The sequence below is a fragment of the Aotus nancymaae genome, unplaced genomic scaffold (genome assembly GCF_030222135.1).
Source record: "Aotus nancymaae isolate 86718 unplaced genomic scaffold, 86718_ANA_hifiasm-v0.15.2.pri h1tg000041l, whole genome shotgun sequence".
Taxonomy (NCBI): Eukaryota; Metazoa; Chordata; class Mammalia; order Primates; family Aotidae; genus Aotus; species Aotus nancymaae.
The window spans coordinates 38,484,263-38,503,858 of record NW_026988455.1 but is presented as its reverse complement, the minus strand read 5'-3'; the positions used below and the strand labels follow the sequence as shown (position 1 = coordinate 38,503,858).

At 38.8% G+C, this 19,596-nt stretch overlaps 2 protein-coding genes across 15 annotated transcripts in view; one reads left to right on the top strand and one right to left on the bottom strand.

Annotated features, from left to right (window-relative positions):
- The window catches only part of RORB (RAR related orphan receptor B), a 196,166-nt gene extending 179,814 nt beyond the window's left edge, over nucleotides 1-16,352 (top strand). For both annotated transcript variants that reach the window (XM_012454157.2, XM_064361643.1), the window contains exon 10: nucleotides 8,639-16,352. In XM_012454157.2, coding sequence (XP_012309580.1) covers nucleotides 8,639-8,794 — 156 coding nt within the window. In that variant the 3' untranslated portion in view covers nucleotides 8,795-16,352. The remainder of the gene's footprint in view (nucleotides 1-8,638) is intronic.
- The window catches only part of TRPM6 (transient receptor potential cation channel subfamily M member 6), a 247,770-nt gene that overhangs the window by 37,742 nt on the left and 190,432 nt on the right, over nucleotides 1-19,596 (bottom strand). The window contains exon 43 of one of the 13 annotated variants that reach the window (XR_010337037.1): nucleotides 1,472-1,576. The exons of the other annotated variants lie outside the window; for them this stretch is intronic. The gene's annotated coding sequence lies outside the window, so the exon portion shown is untranslated. The remainder of the gene's footprint in view (nucleotides 1-1,471; nucleotides 1,577-19,596) is intronic. 13 annotated transcript variants of the gene reach the window in all.

Genomic DNA, 19,596 nt, shown 5'->3' with positions numbered 1-19,596 from the left:
GCCTTCCCCAGTCCAGCCCCTCGTTTTGTGCCTCCTGGTTAATTAGAGTCATGAAATATTGTTAGATAGCATATTTATTTTTCCCAACACTCCTGAAAATAGATACAACACTCCTGGAGGTGTGTTCTTGCCCAAAGCTGTATTGAGAAGTTTGAAAATAGCTAACTCTATAACAACACATATATCCAACAGGAAGGCATAGAGAACTGCTGATATCCCTCAGAGGCAAAGCCCACTCAGCTCACCATATGCAGGCTTAGAGAGAATGCTGCTTTTTATTTTCCCACAACTGTAACATTCAGCGAGTACCATGCCTTCGATTCACTTCTGAAAACATGTTCAAGTGCTTGTGCCTCACCATGTGCTTCACATGCAAGCTTTCTAGGAATCATGGGCCACCCTACACCTCTGGGTGGTTTAGATCCATAGCTCTATGCTGATAAATCCTTTCTAATTCTGCTAGGACGTAGAAGTGTCTATAGTTACTTTGCTGAAGTTCACAATCTCCCTCTCTCTTTCTTCCTATTTCTGGCTGGCCAGAAAGTTATATCCTGTCCCACACAGGGCTTCCTCTTTTCCCGTTATTCTTCCTAAGCTCCTGCTAACCATGTAGATGTCCTAACCACACACCTGCATCCATAAGGTATTAGTGTAGTCCAGCATTATGTCATATTAATGAAAATGCAGTGGGAATCTAAAGATAGCCACAGGAAGAGAATATCCTGACTTAGAAGAATGACTGAAGCCTGTGCTGACAAATCTGTTCCTCTGAAGTTCATCTCCTCAGATCGTCTGCTTGATTCACTGCCATTGCCAAGTGGGCCACAGAGGAGACAGACCTTCACACAGCTGAACCCCAGAGTAAACACTAGGCCTTTCTCCAGGTCAGACTTCTCACAAAGACATACTCCATCCAGGCTACAACATAGAGAGAGGAGATTGATCTAAGCACGAATTGTCAGGTGTAAAAAGTCCACCCTTCCCCATCAGGCACCTATCCCATTCCAACAAGGCTCAGGAAGACGAGAAAGAGAGCGCTTCCCTTTATTTCCTGACTTCTAACCGACTATGCCGCGGCCAGCACTGCCTTGGCCAAGATTCTCCTTTCTAAGTCTTTAGACTTATATATACTCATTTCAAAGAGTTAGGATTTAAAACAAAATGGAAAATATGTCATTCATACTTTTTATGATTATATGTTAAAATAACAATTCTAGGTACTTTGAGTTATATCAAAAACATTATAAAATTAATTTCACCTGTTTTTTTTTAACTTTGTCTAATGTGGCTGCTACAAAATTTTAGGTTACATCTATAGGCCACATTATATTTGGACATGGCTGGTCTAGAATCTCTGAGGTTCAGACAAGAGGGAAATTCACCTCCCCTACCTACACCAGAGATGTTCTCTTGTTTCCATCATTCTGTCTGAGAGAAATCCTCTTATCCCGGTGAGGGAACTGAGCATTACCTTCGGCTTTCAGGTGAGACACGATCTAGAGTATACAGCCTTCACTTTGCAGGATACAATGATAATGCACTATATTAACACAACATCATAGCCACAGCTTTCATACTGCAAAAGAAACATTCACATGGAAACAGGGCAAAGTAGGAAGTGTTTCTAAAATTCATTTTTATCATTTTCATTCACTCAATAAATATTTACTGCAGGTCAAATATGCAAGATAAATAAACATAAATGAGACACAAGTTTGCATGCTGTGGAGAAAAAAACCAAATGCCTCAATGACGACAATGAAAAGAAATACATGATCAGAATCATATGACTGGTAAAAAGGAATGGCGAAAGTTGAAAGGGATTCAGCATTTACTATGTGCCAGGCCCTGTGCTGATAGATTCTAAATAGATTGCCATTTAATTTTTAAAACTATACTGTCATTACTTGAAATTTCAAGTGATTATGTATCTTGCCTAAGGGTAAGCAGCTTCTCAGTTGGAGAGACAGAATTTGAACCCAGTTAAGGCAATTCCAGCACCTGAACTCTTGATGGTTGGACAGCTACTCCTAAATGTTTGAGAGGCCCAGAAAATGTCTATTTCTAGTTCAGGCCTCTGCACCTTCCCAGGGAGAACTGCAACAAGTTGAGCCTGGAAAGGTACATGCCAACAGATTCACTAACTTCTCAATTCCTATATGTTTCCAGCATAAAGATAACGAAACTGTATCATCAACATGAGAGAGAAGCTTGTCTTTCTATTATAACAATAATGAATTGCTAAAAAAAAAAAAGTTTAAAAGATAGAAGGCTTAAAAAACCATATTTTGCATGTTAATTGAAATTGTACTTGAAAGAAATCATTTCTGGTCACATTGGGAGTGCATTATCATTTAGATTTAGGAAAAACAGTCATGTTGACTTGTAGATGGAGTCTATGGACCAAACACTAATTGAGAGATCAATGAAATCTGCAAAAGGTCATTTACAGTGATTTTTAGCTCTCTCATTGAGATCAGAATAGACTTCACTATGATTAATAATGGATGGGCCAAGCACCATGCGTGGCTCATGTCTGCAATCCCTGAATTTTGGGAGGCTGAGGTGGGCAGATCACCTGAGGTCAGTTCAAGACCAGCCTGGCCAACATCATGAAACTCCATCTTTATCAAAAATACAAAAATTACCCAGGCATGGTAGCAGGTGACAGTAGTCCCAGCTACTCAAGAGGCTGAGGCAGGAGAATCGCTTGAACTCAGGAGGCAGAGGTGGCAGTGGGCCGAGGTCACACCACTGCACTTTGGCCTAGGAGACAGAACAAGACTCCATTTTAAAAAAAACAAAACTGGGTGTTATATTAGAATTTCTAGCAGGTGGGACTAGAGATTGGGTTCACTTTCATCTTGAACAGCACAATCTATCTAATCAGCACTTGAGGAGCCCCTACCCACATGACGTGACGTGGTTTTAGCCTCCCCATTCCCATTTCTATTTGGTCAAGACTTTGTTTTATACTGTAAAATATCTGTACTTTTTAAAAAGTATAACACACATAGTGAAAAGTTCCCAAGTTGGAAGTACACACCTCAGTGAATTATCACAAAGTTAGCATACTGTGTGACTGCTGCCGAGGTAAAACTAGCATCCCCAAAGCCCCCCTCAGGCTTCCTCCCAACAGTAAACATGCTTTAAAATAATGCAAGAATAGGCAAAATTATAGAAAACAGTTCAACAGATCCCCTAAGTTTTTAAATTTCAAATCTAGACTGAAGAAACATAGCTCTCTCCTGGGACAGTTTTCTGCTTGAACCTGCATTTATTATGAATCGGTACTACAGGCCAGGTAGAAGGAGACAATGGTGAATAACACATGATGGTTTCCTTAGGAACTCCAGTGAGAAGCCAGATTACGTCAATATATTCTAACTGTTTATGGTTTGCTGGCACATACTATAGGTACAACATCCAGAAATTCCAAGGGTTGTCCATCAGATTAGTGGTCTGTAAATTAGAAGGAAGGTTTTGATACTACTCCTCATTCAGCAAATTGCAAGTTGATGTATTCATTAAGACTCTTTGGTGACAAGTAACAGGAATCAACTCTAACTAGGTTAAGGAAAAGTATAAAAAATAAAAATAAAATAAATAATGAAGCAATATCTCACAGAACCCAAGGTCAAAAATGCAGCCATCAATCAGGAAAGTACTAGAACAACGAATTGGGAAGCCTTCTGAATTCTTCATCTTACACACTCTTTTCTCTGTAGGTATCTACTTCATTCTTCTCCCTCTCTGAGTACCAGTTTTCTGTGCATCCCTGATCCACATGATGAAATGGGCTAGCTCTTTGCTCCTTAGGTTACTAGTAGTTTCTGCTACAATTAGAAAGTAACTTGCTGACTCTCAGTCTGGTTTCCTATTGCAACCCCAGCTGAGTCAAGTGTCCACTTCCACTTTGGTCAGCCATGCCCAGGGTAGAAACTACAGGCACTGCCACATGGATGCTAAGGATGGATGGTGGAGGCAGGGCTTATGACCTGGAAAGATATCTCAAGTTTAATGTTATAATTCGAATCCAACTAGGTTTGGCTCAACAAAAACCAAAAAAAAAAAAAAAAAAAAAAAAAGGAAAGAAAAGAAAATCAAATGGACATGTGAAATTGATGTGTTCAGCTTCACTTTATGTGCCCTGTTTTTATTAGTGCTCCTGAAGCTTCTTCCAATTTGATCAAACCATTGCTGGCTTCCTGCTTTAGGTTGGAAGGCATCTTGATGGCCTGGAAGCCAACACGAACAAGATCACTAGTTTTACCCTCTGCATGTTCCATTTTTCTAACATCAAATGTACCAGTTACAAAATTGTGAATTTTCTCATAAAACCGCCCTCTGGAGAGAAGCATAGGATTATTATCTCTTCTCAAACAGCTGCTTTTTCTTCTTGTAGACCCCTGTAGGTATAAGCTAAAGCTCCCTTCTCATAAGAAATGCTTGTTATAAGAAAGAGATGAGTGTGAAAATGTCTTTTTATAGAGCCTCTGTCTACTTCTGCTATGGGGATTATTTAAACATGAAGGAATTTCACGATGATTTAAAATTGACTACCCCCTTCATCTCCAAGTGCTTCTGGATCACCTCCCCAGCTGTTTAAAAAGTTGTTGAGCCATTAACTGCTGTGGAGGCTGCTCTGAGCTCCCTTTGAAATGGGGGTCCCCCGGCTGCAGTACATAATATTAATGAGCAGTAAGTGATTGCCTGCTGCTCTCTACACCAGGCCCTTCTGGGCTCTGACAAGTGCTGCTGCCGCCTCTGCATGGCCTCCTGGCCCACCATGCCTCCAGAGTGACGGATGCCCCTGTCGGCACTTCTGCTTCCACAGCCAATTGGGTGTCTTGCAGTCAGCCTATTCCAACAGCATGGACGCTGGGAGAACTCTGCCTTCTCGGTGCTGTTTACCAAAGCAGTCTGGGTGCTCTTTAACAGAAAGCACCATCTGACCCATTCTACAGATGAGCAACAGGAACTAGATCTAATTCGCATTTAAAAAGGCAGAATGGGTCCTGAAGCAGACTCTTAAATCCCAGTTTTTTTCCAGGAATGGAGCAAGAGTCCATATTAACTTTCCAAAACCAGACACACAGCGAAATACCTCCAGGGCAAATGAACAACTATGAAAGGGTAAAAGAGTTTCAGTCATCCTCTTATACATTTCATGTCCCATACCACCCTGTCACTAAAGGAGCAGAAAAATGCTTCAAGAATTGTTGTACTTAGGATTCTACTTTATAAGTCACAGTTAGTAAATAAGCAACTTACTGGAATTGCTATAAGAAATTGAAAAATCAATATGATTTTGCGTTTTCATTTCAATAAACATCAATGTCTGACTTTGCCATGCATTCATTAACTTTTGGTTAATGACTCCACTTTTGGAGCTTTGTTGAGAGCTAAGCTGGCTTCCTGCCCTCCATGTCCTTTGACTGAAAAGCATGGCCTTGACTCCTCCCCCCCAAAAAGAGGTGAGATATCTCAGACTGTGGGAGTGGAAGCATGACAGCTACCACGTAGATCACCACTGTGTGTCAGGCACCACTGTAAAAAAATTGTTGTTGACCCACTTAATCCTCACAACCTCCCTCTAAGGCAGGGACTGTTATAATCACCACCTGACGGATAAGAAAGCCGAGAGGTTAAGTGACTTACCCGAGATCACACAGCTGTCAAGAACAGAAATAGGATTCAAACCCAGGCAGCCTGACTCCAAAGCCCATGTTCTTTAGCAACAGACTGATCCTCTCTATGTAGTATTTGTGGGTCACAGGGAACTCAAGAATTTCATTACTTGACCCCCACCAAACTAATAGCTCTAAACACATGGAAACTTCCCTCTCTAGAGGTGAGAACTTCCATGTCTGCCTCCTGAGAAGCAGCTAACTTTGCACTTAGTTCACAGGACTATTTCAAATTCAATGTATAATTTACTTTTTTAAAAATTTCTTTAAGAGACAAAGTCTTGCTATGTTGGCCAGGTTGGTCTCAAACTCCTGGCTTCAAGTGATCCTCTTGCCTCAGCCTCAGGAGTGGTTGGGATTACAGATTTGAGCCACTGTAACTCAACTTTTCAATTTTGAAAACCCGTTGTAAACTTATAAAATTTGAACCTCTGAAGCAGTGTTTTTCAAAGTCCATCCCATAAACCCACTGCATCAGTGTCTGCAAGGGATGTTTGTTTCAAACATGGAGTCTGAGCTTCACCCAGACTCACTGAAACTGAATCCCCAGGAGTAGGTCCCAGTAATCTGCGTTTTTAAGAAGCACCCCAGTCACTCTTATTGACAAGATTGACAATAATTATAGAGTTGCATCTGGAAGTTTCAGGAGCTCTGCACATCATCAATTCAACTGCAGATTGAATTGCAGTGGCTTTCAAAGCCACTCTGCATTCAACAGCTATTTCAGGGAGGATTACAATGTGCAAGAACTGTTCCTAAATTGTTGTAGCCTCCTTCTGTGTGAGCCAGCTGGTTAGAGAGTTTGAATAATTTCCCAAGCGACTCCAGTTAAGTGGACACTTGTACACTCTGTACCTATGAAAATATAGAAAAGACACAGTTTTCCACCCTGGACCCAAAGTGAGTCTTTCAGAATGGGACTCTGAATCATCTTTCTTTTTTGCTAAAAGCCCTCCCAGAGAACATAACGTGAACCATGAGGGTTTACATAATCTGGCCATGCCCACCTCTCTGGCATTACCTCACCCACTCACTGCTCCAGCGACCCTGAACTGCCTTCAGATCTTCCAGAGTGCCAAGCGCCACAGCATCTTTGCACATGATCCTGGGGCATGTTATGTACCCTCCGCCCCAGCACCTAATTAGCTGTCTCACTCTTCCATCAGAGCTCAGCTTCAATGTCACTTTCTCAGGGCACCTTTCCAGGCCTGCCACAAGTCAGGGCATCCTCTTTTCTCCCACTTTTCCTCCTGCTGTTCTTCCTTGGCACTCACTACAGTTTTTCAGTTTTTGACTGTGTGGTAAACTTATTTTCATCAGTCTCCTCAAGTAGACTACAAACAAGAGCCATAATGATTTGTGCATTCTGGTATTTAGTCAAGCACTGGCTACATATTAGGCATGCAATTCATTGTGGTATATCAGTAATGAAAAAAAATTAATTGATCATGTTGGAGATACAGTTTTGATTTTCAGTCTAAAATTTAACATCCATTCTATAGACAAAGATTCTGCATTTTTCCTTTCTATCCCTGTCTTTAAATAGCAGTGGAGATGGTTAAGATTGGAAAGTCTGAACTCTAAACTTCTTTACATGTTCTAGATCCCTTTACTGAATGTGTCAACAGCTCTAATCCTGATGCTATTTTTAAATTGCTCATAATATGGTTATATAGTCATTAGCTGTTAAAGGAAAAGTTAATGAAAGAGTGGAAGTTTCTGATTTTGAAAAACCACAAGGTAACTAATTATTTCCTCTTTTACTTCAAAGGCTGAAATGGATTCTTGTTATTGAACAGGGTAGGGAACATGATGAGCCTAATTGGTGACAAGACAGGTTTTGTTTAATTGTATTTTTCATCACTTTCAAGTGTGTCTTTAGTCAGCTATGTGAACTACCATGCTTCTTTTTTGTATGAGTGTTCTCTATACAAGAGCACATCTCTCACAATAATTTAATCACGATGACTTTTGTTTAAGCTAATTTTGACATATATGATGGATTCGAAGTGTTCTAAATGATAAGTATGTTAATAGCTAGAATTGTTCATCTCCTAAGACCCATACAGCATTTAAATTATTATAAAACACTGTCTTCTGGGTATCTTAACTCAAAAAATGGCATCTTACATGATACATATATCAAAACCTAACAATTATAAGTGGATATTCTTCCACTCATTTTTAGAACACCTCCCTAAGGAAGCTAAGTGCGAGGAACCTCCCAAATTCTCTGTGTGTTTCATATGATGCATTATGGTGGAAATAGATTAGAGAGCCACTATACAAGTGGGTTAGAGAGCTTGATAGCCAGGCAGTCCAGATCATCTTATATTACACCTCATACAGTTTGGTTGTACATTCCTAAATACTGTCACCTTCCAAAGCTAAAAATCTAATATTCATTTCACAAAAATCTATGGGAAATTACGGGTAATTATAATGTTCACTAACAGTTACACTTCACATCTCCAGTGTTCTTAACACTTTTACAGGAATTACCTCCCTCAGTCCACACAACAACCCAGTGAATAGGTACTATTGGTAAGCCCATTTTATGAATAAGAAAACTGAGACATAGACAAAGTCATAGCTACACCATTACTAAGCTCTTCTGGAACTCAGGTAGTCTGGCTACAGAGCACCCACTTGTAACTATTAAACTGGAAAACCTCTCATACATACTTATTTAAGAGCAATGATTCAGGGATCTTGGTCCTGATTGCTTTCTTTCTCTCTATTTTTCCTTTAGGAGATGGAGTGGGGAGGGAATACGTTTTATTTTGTTTTGTTCTGAGAGAAAAGCTGAAAGTGAGCCCTCTTTCTTTCTGAACATCTTTTTCCAAAGCCGTTTACCTTCATCTGGGGCCAGAAAGGACACTGATTCCACAGACAGAGCACTAATGAGCTTCCTTCTCTATCTCCCTCTCTGTCTCTCCATTCTGCAGTTAATAGCCAAGATACCAACCATCACGGCAGTTTGCAACTTGCATGGGGAGAAGCTGCAGGTATTTAAGCAATCTCATCCAGAGATAGTGAATACACTGTTTCCTCCGTTATACAAGGAGCTCTTTAATCCTGACTGTGCCACCGGCTGCAAATGAAGGGGACAAGAGAACTGTCTCATAGTCATGGAATGCATCACCATTAAGACAAAAGCAATGTGTTCATGAAGACTTAAGAAAAATGTCACTACTGCAACATTAGGAATGTCCTGCACTTAATAGAATTATTTTTCACCGCTACAGTTTGAAGAATGTAAATATGCACCTGAGTGGGGCTCTTTTATTTGTTTGTTTGTTTTTGAAATGACCATAAATATACAATATAGGACACTGGGTGTTATCCTTTTTTTTTAATTTTATTCGGGTATGTTTTGGGAGACAACTGTTTATAGAATTTTATTGTAGATATATACAAGAAAAGAGCGGTACTTTACATGATTACTTTTCCTGTTGATTGTTCAAATATAATTTAAGAAAATTTCACTTAATAGGCTTACCTATTTCTATGTTTTTAGGTAGTTGATGCATGTGTAAATTTGTAGCTGTCTTGGAAAGTACTGTGCATGTATGTAATAAGTATATAATATGTGAGAATATTATATATGACTATTACTTATACATGCACAGGCACTGTGGCTTAAATACCATACCTGCTAGCAATGGAGGTTCAGTCAGGCTCTCTTCTATGATTTATCTTCTGTGTTATATGTTACCTTTATGTTGGACAATCAGGATTTTGTTTTCCCAGCCAGAGTTTTCATCCATAGTCAATGGCAGGACGGTATCAACTCAGAAATGAGTCTACAAAGGAATAAACATACTGTGTGGCCTCTATATACAAACTCTGTTTCTGAAAGTGACATCAAAGCCTTGTCAAAATGGTAAATATTGAGAGGGGAGAGTATTTGGAGCCATTTTCCTGTTTCAAGAATTAGGCCACAGATAATATCGCAAGGTCCAAGACTTTTTTGACCAAACAGTAGCTATTTTCTATTTTTCACCAGAACACATAAAAACATTTTTTTCTTTTGGGTATCCAGTTGTGAAAGAAACTTGATTTCAGTGCTTAATGTGTCTTCAACTGAAAAATACAATCTGTGGATTATGACTACCAGCAATTTTTTCTAGAAAAATTAAAAGAATGAATCAGAACCCAGGGCAACAATGCCACTTCATGTAAACATTTTCTGTCTCACCATGTTTTGGCAAGAACAGGTAGAAAGAGAAGACACAAAGTAAAGAAGTAATTCTTTATATTTCTTCTCTTTAATACATTTGTTAGAAAAAGTGGCAATAAAGGGGGAGGCATATTGTAAAATGCCATAATATAAAAATACAGCAAAAACTTGACAAATCAGAAAAAAATCTGTGTTATTCCAGAGAATGAATATACCCCAAAGCCAAAACTAATTCCTATGTAATTTACAATTATATCATCCATCTATCCTAGCAACTTTTAAAAGTAAAGAATATTTTTTTAGCAACTTTTAAAAGTGAAGAATAGAAGGGTGACATTAGGATCAGAGATTTTAGACTTCCTTATATAAATTCTCACTTCTCCACCTACTCACCAATGAAATTAATCGCAAGAAAAGCATATATTCCAAGGCATTTGTTCTGCCTGTGTCCTGGAGGCCTACACCTTTGGTATTTTCTGATCCAAAACAAAACTTAGGAAAAAAAAAAAAAAAAGCTAGGAGAGGTTTGTGTCTAAGACAATGAAAATTATGGTCTCCTGTAAGCATATCCCAGCCACCAACTCCGAAAGAACTGCCCTTTTCTCCTTGTTACACACACACACAGACACACAGACACACACACACACACACACCTGCTCTGTAAAGTTTCCATCAGTGGAAACTGATTTTTTTTTATATCTTATGCTCTCCTGAAGCTCATGGTTGAGTACCATCTCCAAGATACCACAGAACTCCTGATTGATGATCAGAACAGTAATGTCGACTTTTTCTTTTAGAAAATGGAACATTTTCTCACCTCATGATTGATGAATTCTAAACCAATGGGGAAAAACAAAAAGGTTTTAAAATAATGAATCTCTTTCTCAACTACTGTTATATTCAATTAATTTAACTACATTGAACCAAATTACCTTTGGTCCTAAGAAGACAGCTGTAGACTGCTTATTATGCTGCTACAGGGACTCAATTCTTTTTGGTGTAAATGTCACTCCTGCTAGCTCTTTGTATAAAGAATTAATTCCCAGAGTCATATTTCCTTCTAATGGAAAGATTACTCTACTGATTGCTAGGAAAACAGGGTAATGGAAGGCACTCAATTAAACCAAGCTGTTTCCAAATGCAATGTATGTTTTATGATTGGCTTGTGATAGGCAATGCTTAATGTGTCTACTTGGTGTTTCCCTTTGAGCTTTGAACTTATGTCAAACTTTGTTTTCATTGTTCTGTTGGCCTAGTGTTTTCCATTGTCAGCCTTTAATTTCTGCTCAGTTGCAGAGGGAATTATTTATTTCCTCCAATTTACCTTAGAGGATTTAAATTGGTTCAATTGATGAAGTGGCTCAGAATTTTTTCCTCCCTTTTCCCATGGGTGATATAGGAAAAAGATTGTTCCTCACATTTACCTTGGGAGGTACTGCTTTTGAATTTGTTTTGTTTCCACTAGTGTAAGCATTTCACTGGGACGGCATGGACCTTTTGAAGCTGGGAGAGAGGAAACAGAGCTAGCATCTGAACTAGAACAGAACAATGGCAACCAGGACGTACTCACCCCACTTAGTTGAGAGAAGAGATTTCTAGTTTGAGTTACAGTTGCCCAAACTTCTCTTAAAAGAGAATCCAGTCATGTTTTCAAGGTAAAAAGCCTTAAAAAGCTGCCCTTTGAAGATCTTCTATGATTGCACGTCAAGGTATTTTGTACATGCAATCCCAGAACTTTGTTCCTTCCCCATGAGGACTAACAAATATTCATAACACTCATGATCAAGTGTGCACTGAAAGAAAAAATCCACAATCTGTGCTTCTCACGTTGTGCTTCATAAATGACAATCACTGCCTGATGCAGATGTTGCACTGTATCCACTCAGGGATGTTTCATTAAAAAAAAAATACATCAAGAAGGAGGAAAAAATTAAAAACAGGAAAATGACAACAAAACGTAAATGGTATAAATTAAATATGCCACTGAGAGCACCTCTCTGACAAGGCTTTCAGACCAACAAGCAGTAACTTCATGTCATAAACTGGATTGAATTATTTGGATTTGCTGAAAAGTTGCACCCAAGTAAGGACAACTTGTTCTCAATTTCTAAACTCTGCTAAGAGCCAAATAATCTAGCTGCCCCATTCATAGGAATTTTTATCTCCCTGCAAATCCAAACTTTCTATACAAATCCTGAACAAGGAAAATACAGAAATCTAACTGGCATTAGATAAAATGGACAAGGGAGTTGAAGCTGTGTGAATTCAAACTTCAGTGTATTTGTGGTCCATAAAAAGAAATGGAAATTCTGGAGGGAAAATAGAAGAGGAAAGGATTCCAAATCTGCTTTGACACCCGTATATACCCACACTGTCCATGACTGATCTTTGTGCCCCTTTTCCTGTGGCTCTTTTTTTGTTTGTTTGTTTGTTTTGGTTTGTTTTGAGACATAGTCTCGCTCTGTTGCCCAGGCTGGAGTGCAGTGGTGCAACCTCTGCCTCCTGAGTTCAAGTGATTCTCCTGCCTCCGCCTCCCAAGTAGCTGGGATTACAGGCATGTGCCTCTATACCTGGCTATTTTTTGTATTTTTAGTAGAATTGGGGTTTCACCATGTTGGCCAGGCTGGTCTTAAACTCCTGACCTCAAGTGATCCACCCCCCTCAGCCTCCCACAATGCTGGGATTACAGGCATAAGCCACCACACCCGGCCTTCTATGGCTCTTTTATCCCCCAAAGACTGAAAGCTGAAGGTGGAGATGTTCTCCACAAACATATCCTTTCTGAATTTCCTGAATTTCCCTTGTTTTAACACTGTGTTCAGGGCTCTGGACTAAAGTACCTCTGAGTAGGTAAAATCAGATAATATAATGGTCTCCTGAGTGATTAGATTTCTTTGGTAGATTCTAAGAGATCTTAAATCATAATAACTCTGCATATTAACAAGAGGTACCAGGGAGGTGTCAGTACATTTCCTATCATAGCTGCCTGGTTCAACGCATAACTTCACAGCAGTCAAGCTAAACTGTTTGTAGAAAACCATAAAGATCAACTCATGCTCACTCTCTACAATGCAATGTAAACCAGACTTAAAGACAAAAACAATTCTTGTGTCCCAAGGACAACCTAAAACTTACCAACTTTTTACAGAAACAACAACCAGATGCAAATAATGGCAGTGTTGTTCTATGTTCTTTGTTTCTGTGTATTACAGAAGCAAGGAAAAATCTGCTTCTCTTGGAAATTAGAAGAAATAATTTTTTCCTGACTCTTTTTTTCTATAAACTTTTATTTCCAAGGAAGCTGCTACAGTTGGCAGTAAATTCAGGCTGGGGATGTCTGTGCCCTGACAGAAGCACCATTCAATAGAAGAGCAATAACTTTAAAGTGTGCATCTGTAGTGAAACTGCACAGAGTCCCCTGTATAAAGAAGAGGGAAAAGCCTACCATCTGCTTTAGATGACGTGCTATTTGATGTTCTGTTTCCAATTGCCAGTACAAGCAGCAACTAGAGTAAAGGCCTGATGTGGGAAACTATGGGGGCCTTTCAAAAAAGAGTGGACACCCTATTCATTTTTGGGTCTCAGAACCAGAGGGTACAAGGTAGAGGGTACTTTACCATTTAAAGCAGGGGTTGAAAATTCAAAAGCCTAAAAGGGCCTGGGGGCTTAATGCAAATGGGTGAAGCAGCCCAGTGACAAGCTCACCAGGACATGCCCTGTGGAATAAGGGACATCCACAATTTAGCTGACACTCAATGCTGCTAGAACTTCTGAAGTTTATAAAATCTCTCAAGTTATACATGATGGCAGTTGATTCAGAGCTTAGTGCAGACCAAACAAATACATCACTAAGCAGAAGAGAGTCCATAGATCGTCAGCTTGCAGCCTGTGGTTTAAAACAAAATTGTATCTGGGGCCAGCTCAACCAGAGCAAGTCTGGCCAGATCCAACCCTGGACGATATTAGAATGATATTAGTTTTGGAAGGAGGGGATGGAGATTTCGCCCTTCTGATACTCAATTTTGTTCACATATTTGATTGTCACAACCAGATGATGTAACAGGAGGTCAGTTTTAAAATGGCAGTCTAAAAATGAAAACAATTCAATTTAGTGATGGCTTATAAGACACTTCAATTTGTCTTGCCCAAACTCCCTTCTTCATGGAGCCAGGGGGCTAGATTTCTTGCCAATTTCTTTCTAAAAGGCAAATACATGACTTTTATTCTTTTGGGTCTCAGTGTTTCTTTAACTGTGTCACTTCAATATCTGCGACGTTTTTATTTTCCCTTAGTCGTATGTGAAGAATTTATTCTGTAGTCGTGATAATGTAGTCCTCCATTGTTCTGAAGTGCAGACCATGGATTCCTATGCAGCAGATGGGGGTTATCTGTTTGTGCACTTTTTTCCTAAGCTGCTGAAATTCCTCCGAAGTGAATGGGCCATAGTAATCTTTGCCTCCTGTGTGACTGTAAGCATGGCCTCCAGTGGATCAGAGAAAGCAGCTCAGTGATTGTTCTCATGGCCAAAAATAAAGCACAAGGGTTACCGGAATTGAATGAGCCCTGTTGAGGGCAGCGCAGGGCATCTGCACCCCAGCTGGGCAGCATGATCCTTGTATTCAACTATATTCTTCTGGTGGTGGCTGGTGACAAGCATTCGCTTGCCTCTGTCACAACCATATGTAGACACACATTAGGTATGTCTGAAAAGCTACAAATCCCACATCCAAGCACAGTACCATCTGCTTCATCTGATTAACACACACAAGAAAGAAAAATTACACCCACAGAAAACTGAGTATGTATTGTAGAAATGTAGAGGAAAAATAAAAATATTTTTTCAAATGTAATTACTTTTAATATATGCTTGTGGAAGGTCTAATACAATGTATGCTGTCTCTTTAATTTTTGCTGTAAATAACTGGAGACAGTGAGTACACTGATTTTTCTATGTCTGTTTAAGCATAAGACTTTGTAACAATTTTTTTAGAGGGGGAAATCAACAAAGAGCAAATATGTACTTGCTTCCTTTCTGCGTGTTATGTACTTCTCAGTTTTTTAATGGAAACTGGTTGTAACAGTTTAAGCATCTTGACGGGTCATTGGTGTTAAGTGTATGCTTCTTTTTGTAATATGACTGAGAAAGGGACAGGGCTGTCAATTAAATCTGCTCCAAAGAATTTGTATTGAAGATTGGCCTAAGACCTGCAAACTCTATCTGAACTAGACATATGAAAAAGGAAAATTTTTAAAAAAAATGTTGCCTGAGTTAAGTCATCTTTCCTTGTAGCAAATGGCTTTGTCCAAATTCTTTCTGCATGGAATAGCTTAAGGAAAACAAACTCCGCTTTCTGATGAACAAAATATTTTTGTACACGTTTATTTCTTATTAATAACCTGAGGTCAGATCACTCATTTGCTGAAGCCATAACTGACCTTCACCAAATAAATGTTGTAAAGAACCTGGGGGAGGGTTGGGGAGAGACTGAGAGGGAGGAAAATCCAAGGTATCATCAGCTATAGCAACACAGGCAGGAGCAAGTCGTTGAAACTGATGCTTTTCCTGCATCCCAAATATGACTTTAAAAGGCTAGTATTTTATGATGATTGATTTATAATAATAAAAAAGATATTTAGATTTAAATGAGACATTCCAATATTTTTGAAATCCCTGACAATGCTTCCTTGCTTTTAGGATTGAGAGAAATGATTTTCATATACTTCCAATGTTCAGAGATTTAATGTTTTTACCTTAGCTCCAGCCCACACTTGTAAAGTGAAGAGCGACTCTAAGCCCTCCAGTTGTTGAAACCTTGGGCTACCTGGGGCTTGGCTGTGCCCACTAACCTTCTGCGCCTAGGGGGCAGCATGGGAGGGGTACACTTTGCATCTCATTAGCATGCACACCGCTATTGGCATTGCATAAAAGTTGCATTGCCACAAGTATGTAAAATAAAAATATTCACTCTAAAAAAATAATAATTCTACTTTTTTAAAAGAATAATGCCTCTTATAGTCACCACTGATTTTTCTGGAGTTTAATTACATTATTGCCATGTATTCTTATTGGCCTATAAAGGCAAAAGGCAAACCACAAATAAACCCAGTGACATATATAGTTTTAAAATCTACAATTTTCTGATCTCTCTCTCCTTGTTTAATATATAAGCCCTAATTTCTGTGTATGTGAGTAAAACTGCAGCCTGAGTCATTTAGGAAGTAAGCATTGAGTTTTTTTTAATTATAAATATACTAGAATAAAACAGCACTCCCTAACAATTAAAAAAGAGTTTTATATTACTTTAGAATGTAATAGGTTTTTGTCATTATTTTATGTCCTGTAAATTATTAGTTGAATACTGTTAGCATTCCCGGATAATGCACACATGATTTCTGAATGTTTTCTGTAAATGACAATCAATGTTTATGAAGTTCCCTCCTTTAATGCTGAACAAAATTAAAAGAAGAAAAAGAAAAAAATGACTTGCCTAATGGTTTTCTTTACTCCCCACCCCAATCCCCACCCTCACCCTTGGGAACAAGGAATGGGTGGAAAAGATAAGACTTAGCTTTGAAAACATTACCCCATGGGTTCTTACCTACAGAGTTGTTCTTTTTCTAGTAAGTAATGGGTAATTTTTTGTTTCAGGAAATTCTTGTATCCTCAGGGACCTGTCCTGAGTTAGAAATATTCATTGAGAAAAGGCTGAGAGTCCATTCTAGCCAAACAGCTTACCAAGTTACAATTAAAATGAGAGCAGCATCTCTCAAAGATAATAGCTCTCCTTTTCTCAGCACTTTAATAAAAGGAAGCCCCAGCTAGCAGAGCTATAAGCAACTCACCTGCAAGCACTTTGTTGAAATAACATGCAGCAGGTTTAAAATGGATGTGACAATCCCTACATCTGATGAAAGCTTTCAGATAATTAATGATTAAGTCTCTGGGCCTGATTTTTCTTGTTGTTGTTTTTTAGCAAAGCTTTATCAAGCTGTTCCACTACCAAAATCAATGCCCACTAACATATGAATGCTCTGAATCTTATTTGGAGGTGGATTAGGAAGCAATTGAGGATAATCACAGACTCATGGTGATGTTGAAAAAGGCAGCTCCAAGAGAAGCCAGCAATATTTCAGGTGCTTGGAAGTTACTGCAGATTGGGGTCCCTAGAGCTGAAATGTTCCAAGAATAGTAGTTTAAAACAAGATTTAACAGATTTTAAAAGTAAACGCATTGATGCAAATGATGGGATGAGCCCTAGAAACCCTTCTGTAAAGTTTCTTCCAACCTTTGCTGGTCTTTGGAACTGATGAAAACCCTTGCCATATGTTTCAAGCCACATCTCTACTCAAGACATTCAGATCTCATGTGGCTCTGCTCTGAGGTTACAGAAACAGAAAAATGTACTGATTTTTCTGTGAGAGCACCATTTATGTCCTTTGGTTTATAATGAGGTCTTCAAGTGTCTAGTCAGAGATGGCAAATGTATTACCTCAACCTATCCCAGGCTCATGCCAATTGTCATCAATGATTGGTCATAGAACTTTTGGCTACAGTCACTTAAGGTTTTTTCAGAAACCTAGATCTAGGTAGCATTGCAATACAAGATAAAATTTATCATTTTAAAATTCAGCTCGGACCGTATAACATGATAATTGTTAACTTTTGATAGAGTTATCAAAAATTATAAATTAAGCCCTTTTTATGCACAAAGCTTTGTTCTGTTCATAGATCCTCTTCTTAAGAGCGAGATCTGGCAACATATTCCCACAATCACACTAGGCCAGTGTGCATGAGGTATGTCAGTTATCAAAGGTATAGCCCAGGTGTGGCCACATATTCCAGGTGGCAGCAGCTTCTTGATCCATTTAGAGAAAAGGCAGAAGTGAAGCAAACTCTAATACCATCTTGGCAATGAGGTGTCTCACATTACAAAGCCACCATGCTAGACCTTTAAACCATCCAATATTATGAGGTAGGTCATGGTATGGTGGCACTCAATAAATGTGTCAATTACATTTATTGGAGTCTACTCTCCTTTTCTACTTCTAGCTTCCCAACTATTTGCTGTCATTTCACCGATTTTGCCCTTGAGAAAATCATCCTCCAGCAGTCACCAGACATAGACATGCTTTTCATCATAAACAATGAGAAAGAAAATGGTGGCTCATTGGCAATGGACATTGAAAGAATGTTCCTTCCCTTTATCCAAAGATTTAGCTAAAAGCAACAAGAGAAGAAGCCTGAGAGTAGCTATCAGAGGGCACTAGATATTAGACATACCTTCTTAGAGTTTCACAGAAGGCTCAGCTGGGCAGGAAACAAGAAACAGAAAGATCTGGGAGCCTAATTTGTAAAAGAAATTTTGCATGAAAGTCTGGCATTGGTTTTTATGGATCAAACCTTCCAATCTGGTTTGATCAAATCCTAAAATCTTAGTCAAAAAGTAGAGAATCTGGAAAACTGATTACTTCTGAAATATATCCCTGCCCAGGTAAGGAAATTTTAGAAAAGGTCCTACTTTCTAAGAGCTGGAAACCATTATATATGTGATCATATGTTCCTGTTATAGCAGTCAAAGTAGCAGATCAAATGTCATTTTAGATGTCCACCTAGTCACTAAGATGCTTTGCACGTGGCTACAAGATGAAGGAGCAAGAAAGAGCATGCAGGATTACACAGTAAATTTACATGGGCTAGGCCTACTCACATCTCATTACCCAGAATTAATCCCATGGCACCAGACAGCAGTGGAGGCGGCTGAGATACATAGCCTAGTTGTGTGCCCACAGAGAAAAGGAAACAGGGTTTAGGGTACAGTTACCAGTCCGGACCAAAATATGAAAGAAATTCAGGAAAGTCTCTAATGTCATCTTCCATCAGATACTTCAACAAACATTTGTTCAACTTATTCAACAAGTATTAATTGATCCACTAAAATGCCAAGAAAGTCACTCAGAATACAATGGTGAAACATGACGGGTACAGATTCTGCCCTCACGGAATCTATGGTCTGGGTCCAAGAAAGGTGGATATACAGAGGAAAAAGATATCATATAAATAATTATAAAGAATAAATCTTATTATAACTGCTACACCAGCTACAAACAAAATTATAAACTATCACTACAAATTGTTATTTTCTATTTAGCTCTACTCTTGAACTCATTATCACCCATCATAGCTTATTTGGGTTTTTTAAAAATAATGTTAATTATTTAATTAGTTTCTTAATAGTGAAATAAAATCTTTCTTCTCATATCTTTTCCCCAAGTTATAGCTAGTTCTGCTCATTGAGACTAAGCAGAACAGAGCAAGTGTATGTCCAAACCTATCTCTGTCCTATTAACACCTTCAGTAAAATTGATATATCTTTCAATCCTTGCTCCCTAATTTTTAGCACAGCAAAAACTCTCACTTATCCCTGCTGTCCCTCACAATTTAATCTGTTCATAAAGTCAAGTTTTGTTCATTTGAAGAACATCATCAGAACAACCAAGAACACAGATCATTGACATGGAGACCAATCAGGGATCCTGTCTACGCCATCAATGTCAGTCATATGCATTTAGAACATGGCTTTTGCAGGCACTTGTGTTACAAGGTAGGTTTTATTATTATTCAGGTATTGTAAGGCCAAGAGATCGGGAGACAATTATCATTGAGAAGACTGTTACTCACAGTTCCCAAGAGGAGGGGACATGCCACACCACACAGGGCTGCAA